Raw genomic sequence first — 6,325 nt, forward strand, 5'->3', positions numbered from 1 at the left:
TAACATTTCAAGTACTTTTTTTTATTTGTGACCAAACTCTTGGAAATGAGACTACTTAGTAAATCATGATCTGATGATATTTTTTTTTTACTTGTAAATGAGAAGTTTTAAGTTTGATTCTCGTTAAAGAAAATTTAAATCACACTATTATTAGCTCATTGTGAAATTAAATCTTTTCCTAGTGTAAATAATATCGATAATAAAATAAAATAAAATAAAATCTCAGGGAGAGTGAGAGAGAAGCATAAACCGAAGAGGCCTCCTCCGTCCCAAAATTGTTTTTCCCTAATACTCCCTCGCATTCAGACTTTCCAGTTGAGTTTCTTCCCAGCCCAACCTCTCCAGACTCGCACCCAAAATCCACCACTTGAACTAGATCCATCTCTCCACTTCCCTTAACAGCTCAAACGACGCCGTCCAGCTCCTCCATCCCCCTCACCAAACCCTCGTCTTCCAAATTCAATCCCAAAATTCAATCTATCTTCTCTCTTGGGAAGAAACCCCCAATTCGTCCCTACGTGAATTCCTTGCATGCGCGTACTGCCTGTTCGTTTCGATTGCAATAAAAAAAAAAAATCATTTTTTCTGAATTTTTTTGTTAAAGTTTCGATTTTTTTTGTTTGGGGGATATAAATAATCCATGGAGGATTGCTTGGGCAACGACGAGGAGTACTATTACTCCGATCAGGACTCTCTCGACGTCATCGAGAATGAAGACTGTGATCTTCAGTGGATTCCCCCCAAGGGCGCCACTACTAAGGTTTTCTGATTGTTTTCTGGGGGTTTCAGCTCTTTCCAGCAATCAATAGGAGTTGAATTTCAATTATTTATTTATTTATTTACCGTAATTTTTTATGGGTTTTCATGGTATTAATAAAATCTGTGTATATTTTGCTTGTTTTGTTTGTGCGCGTGCATATATATGTTGTTTGTTTCAATTCGGAAAGACCTAACTTTTTGGTGTATTGGAATTTGGGTTGCTTTTCACTCTCTTAATAACTTTCGCATTTTTTTCGACATTTCATATGATTATTGCTTTTGGGTATTTCTGTCAAATAAGTTTTGGCTCTGTTGTTCTGTACTTATTTGGGAGTTTGACGGTGTTTCTGTACTGTTGCAGGTGATTACCAAAGAATCTCTTTTGACTGCACAGGTAGGGAAAGAATAGTCTTCACTGTTTTGCTATAAATCCTCGCTAATATGTGTTACGGTTTAAGATAACGTTTCAATGGCGTTGTGTTTATGCAGAAGGAGGATTTGCGCAGGGTGATGGAAATGCTATTCCTTAGGGAGCACCATGCCAGGACTTTACTTATTCATCATCGCTGGGATGTTGATAAGCTTTTTGCAGTGTATGTAGAGAAGGGAAAATCTTGGTTGTTTGCTGAAGCAGGTGTAACTGTCGTTGAGCATCACGATCTTGATCCATCACCTCCCAATTCACCAGTAATGTGTGCTATTTGTATAGAAGATGTACCTAGTAATGAGACGACAAAAATGGATTGTGGACATTGCTTTTGCAACACTTGTAAGTATTCTACCCGTCTTTTTCATTTTTGAATGTTACCATGTTTATTCTTTTGTGGTTTTGTACGATTATTAGTATGCAGTTCATCGAATGGTATTTTTGGATTTATTCTTCATCCTGTACTTGTGTATATATATGTAGTAATATGTGCATACTTAGGTCTCTTATTCCATGTGCTTTGTTTTTCTATCATGTAGCAACTGTCATAAATTTAACATTCTCTATCTTATTTAGGTTGGACAGAGCATTTCGTCGTAAAGATAAATGAGGGTCAAAGTAAGCGCATTAGGTGCATGGCTCACAAATGCAATGCCATTTGTGATGAAGCCGTTGTCAGAAATCTAGTCAGTAAGAAGCATCCCCAGCTTGCTGAAAAATTTGACCGTTTTCTTCTTGAGTCATATATTGAGGACAATAAAAGGGTTAAGTGGTGCCCAAGCACTCCTCATTGTGGGAATGCAATACGCGTGGAGGATGATCAGTTTTGTGAGATAGAATGTTCATGTGGTCTACAATTTTGTTTCAGTTGTTTGTCACAAGCTCATTCACCTTGTTCATGTTTAATGTGGGAGCTTTGGGCCAAGAAGTGCCGAGATGAATCAGAGACAGTTAATTGGATCACAGTTCATACAAAACCTTGTCCCAAATGTCACAAACCCGTGGAGAAGAATGGTGGCTGCAACCTTGTGAGCTGTATCTGTGGACAAGCATTTTGGTGAGGGTTCTTTCTTCTTTTTTTCCCCTTCCTCTTGCTCCCTTCGATTGATGTACTTGTATTATTGTTTTTTTCTTGTACTTTTAACGTTCTTTGTAACTTGATGCATGCCCTTGCCATTACAGGCTTGACAAACTTAAAAATGAGCAAAGATTTGCATTATAGTTTTGATATCTTTTGACTGCTTTTGGAGGTATGAAACTGATTTGTACTTTCTTTACTCTGGATGCCAGTTGGCTATGTGGTGGAGCGACTGGTCGAAACCATACGTGGTCAAGTATTGCAGGTCATAGCTGTGGTCGGTACAAAGAAGACAAAGAACAAAATGCTGAGAGGGCAAAGCGGGATCTTTACCGGTATATGCACTATCATAACCGTTACAAAGCTCATACTGATTCCTTTAAGCTTGAAAGTAACTTGGAGGAGAGTATACAAAAGAAGGTGTCAATTTCAGAGGAGAAGGACTCGAATCTCAGAGATTTTAGTTGGGTAAACAATGGACTCTCCAGACTTTTCAGATCAAGGAGGGTTCTTTCATATTCGTACCCATTTGCTTTTTATATGTTTGGAGAAGAGCTGTTTAAGGATGAGATGACAACGGAGGAAAGGGAAATAAAACAAAATTTGTTTGAGGACCAGCAGCAGCAACTTGAGGAAAATGTTGAGAAATTATCCAAGTGTTTGGAGTCGCCTTTTGATCAGTATAGTGAGAATGAAGTTATGGATATAAGGATGCAAGTGATCAATCTCTCGGCAGTTACAGATACCCTATGTCAGAAAATGTGAGTGCCTGAAAATATCTCGATACAACTCTCTAGAAAATGTAGTTATGAATGTATTTGTGTATATATGTGATGCTCATCTACACATGTTTTTTAAACTGAATGCAGGTATGACTGTATTGAGACTGATTTATTGGGCTCTCTACAACTTGGTATCCACAACATAGCTCCTTACAAGTCAAAGGGCATTGAGAAGGCATCAGACCTTCCCATTAGTTGGGTCAATAATGCTGATAAAGGTCCGGTGTTGCATTGCGGCACAAGCGGTAAAGTCGATTCCATGAATCCTTCTGCCTCCCTTGATGTCCTAATTAACAAAAAAGAATCAAAAGTATGGTATTCAAACATCTAAGCATTATTGAGTGTAGTTGAACCTATCAACTTTTTATGTATCGTTATTGTGGTATACTCGGGAGCCAGATTGCATGCTGAAATTTTGTTATAGATATTATGATCATTAAAAATGTTAGGTTATATATTTGACTATGCCTCTTCTTACTTATGTTTTTACAGTACAACTTAAGCATGTATCTTCATCTGCCGATAGTGTTCTTGGTATGTCTAGCTATAGCTTAAATATATAGTCTTCCCTTATTTTCAATGGTTATTTGTTAGCTTATGATCAGTTTTTTTGCTGCTTAGGTAATGTTTTAACCTGAAGTTGATATCGAAAATTGAAGGCTTTTTTGCTTCTTCTGTGGTCAGCTTCTTTCACCTTTCTTGTAGTTGTATAGATTATTGAGAAACTTATATCTGATTGGAATCCCGGTAGAAAGATAAGAAACTTGGACCTTTGTTTTACAATGTCTAGTGGTTATCACAGATTTCCTATGTCGTTTTACCAGTCTAGTAGCTCTTCCAACTAGCAACGCATTGTATCTTCTTGGCATTGTGATTTTGTATTTTCCATTGGATAGACTGTACTTATAAAACCCTGGTCTGCAGCAGTCATATGACTAATTTTTCCGATGAACAAAAGCAATGTAATGTAGTTATATTATTTGTTCTTGGTAGTTCTTAAAAGAAATTTGTTGGTGTTGCAAACCATCGACATTTCTTTGCTTTCCTTTCATGTTCAGTTTAAAGAAAAATTTCATAATATCTTCTCTTGTATAGAACATGGTGGACGCAAAATAGAAAACTCAGGCTAACATGTCTAAGATTTTACTAATACACTTCTAATGCAGGAGGATCGACAGAACTGGAACAACCTTCAGGTTTTGGAAGTTCAGATGAGAGTGGATGCTCTTCTCGGAAGCGTGCTAGGAAGGAGGGTCTTGGAGGTGGTTTTGATCTAAACTTGCCAGCAGAGGTTGACAGATCTGATTCATGAAAGTCGTGCGCTTCCTACAGAAAAAAGGTGTACAGTCTCTAACGTAAGACCCTTTTTTTATATGATGGTATTATCATTGTTAAACACTCAATCACTTTAAGTTCTAAGCTCCCAAGTGCTCTGAGTCTTCCCATTCTTATCCTTTTTGCTTCCATCTGTTTCTCATGGAAGGGATTCGGAGATCCTTGTATCTAGATCCATTTCCTTTTCGAAAATGCGTATGTTGTAGATAAAGTTATGGGGGTGCTTTTCGGGGGAGCTAAAATGTAAATTTTCCAACTGAATCATGAGCTATTCTTAGTTATCTTGGGATAATATTGAAAATTTTTGGAGACTGGAAATAATCTAACTCGTATAATTTTTCTTAGGACGTCGGTTTCTTGTATTTCTTGCTTTGCCCTTTTGTTGTGTGCAAGTACTGAATAGTCAATAAAAGGAATGTAAATACTGCGTTCATGTAATTGAACTGAAAACCTACACACTATTTGCATTTGGTGGCAACCCAACCTACCCGAATTAGAAGTCGGGCAGGCAAATACAGGTCGGAGAGTTTCTATCAATACTACACCTTGGATTCATGAATTATCGACCCCTTCTCCTTGTCCGCCTATGTTATGATACGTTAATTTGTGACCCTTTGTGACCGTGGCCGTCAAAACATGGCATGAAGATTGTGTTTAAGAAGCTCCAAAATGATTGGGGAAGAGACAGAAAATTGGATCCGTACAAGTCCCTCAATTTAGAAATGTCTAAAGTCAGACTTGTGAGTTAAATTATAATGTTTGTGACCTAAACTAACTAATGCGTTGGACCATAGTAGGCCTGTCCTCGGATCAATCGTTTCGTATTAAGCGAACGGGTGGGGAATGCTCAACTCGAACCTCAACAGCTTGTTAATGGCTGAACAATTGACAAAAAGCAAACTTGGAAGCAAAACAAAGTAATTAGATGAATACATGATGGGGGTCTAGTGCAAGAATTAGTTGATACACCTTGAGCATGTCCAATGCAAGGAAATTTGAAATTTTGTCTAAGGGGAGAAAATTTTGAAAATAATTTATAATTTAAAAGAATGAATAAAGCTATACTTAGCACTCATTAATTAAAAGTAAATAAATTTTTGTTTTTAAAAAACGATATTATTTACACTAAGGGGTGAAGAATTTAAAAGTAAATAATTGAATCAACAAGGATCAAACCATGTCAAGTGACTCAACATCCTCTTCCATCCCTCCAGACTCTATTCTCCAACCTTTTTTTTTTTAATTTTAAAAAGGGGTCCACTTTTTCAGGAGCTGAGAAGATTTACAAAGACATTTCAGCCTTCCATTGGCCACTATCATGTGATTCACCAAGACATGCCGTGTGAAATATGAGTCTGAAATTCGTCTTTAACCACTAAGTCATCCCATAGTGGTTGACTCTACCCTCCAACTTGGCTTTCACACAACCTAAAAAATAACAAGACGGTTTGGGACATGACACTTGATTTAACTTCATTTTTTACCTAATACAACAATATATACACCACGGGCTTGAGAATTCATGTTAGGCCTTATGGCAGCAGGTCATCCATAATAAATTGATATCGAACACTTCTTTCACATAATCGAATTTAGGACCTCGTAATTTTAAGTGAGGAGGAATTTACTAGACCGTAGGGGATGACAATTCAATCCATTAAACCCAATAACTGTGAATAACCGTCCGAATGAGACGAATTTGGGTGTGAAATTCGGTTATTTTTCAGTTACGGGGAAAAACCATGAATATTGATTCGGTTATGGTTTTAGATCTGGTTATAGGAGTTTCCGATCATTATCCGTCCCTGAAGCCTCTCCAAATAATATATATATAATATAACGTATATGTATATTCACAAGTATTGGAATTATTTGATAATTTGTGTAGTCTTTCTCCCATAGTAATTGTTTTATTTGCATCTCCTTCCTTTTTTCATGGGACCA

The 6,325-nt window shown here is 37.1% G+C and overlaps 1 protein-coding gene across 6 annotated transcripts; it reads left to right on the plus strand.

Annotated features, from left to right (window-relative positions):
* Positions 1–243: 243 nt before the first annotated feature.
* Positions 244–4,728, plus strand: LOC137729300 (probable E3 ubiquitin-protein ligase ARI2). Of its 6 annotated transcripts, none has more exons than XM_068468196.1 (8): positions 244–760; positions 1,121–1,153; positions 1,249–1,528; positions 1,763–2,243; positions 2,477–3,025; positions 3,134–3,291; positions 3,539–3,580; positions 4,213–4,728. In XM_068468196.1, exons 1-8 carry the CDS (start codon positions 641–643, stop codon positions 4,356–4,358), a joined length of 1,809 nt encoding a protein of 602 aa, XP_068324297.1. In that variant the 5' UTR covers positions 244–640; the 3' UTR covers positions 4,359–4,728. The 6 variants fall into 6 exon arrangements, with proteins under 6 accessions (XP_068324297.1, XP_068324299.1, XP_068324300.1 ...); XM_068468199.1 differs by lacking the exon at positions 244–760 and adding an exon at positions 3,668–3,725 and having other exon boundaries at positions 767–1,153; positions 4,213–4,435; XM_068468198.1 differs by lacking the exon at positions 3,539–3,580.
* The last annotated feature ends 1,597 nt before the right edge of the window (positions 4,729–6,325 follow it).

This window comes from Pyrus communis, chromosome 3 (assembly GCF_963583255.1).
Source record: "Pyrus communis chromosome 3, drPyrComm1.1, whole genome shotgun sequence".
Taxonomy (NCBI): Eukaryota; Viridiplantae; Streptophyta; class Magnoliopsida; order Rosales; family Rosaceae; genus Pyrus; species Pyrus communis.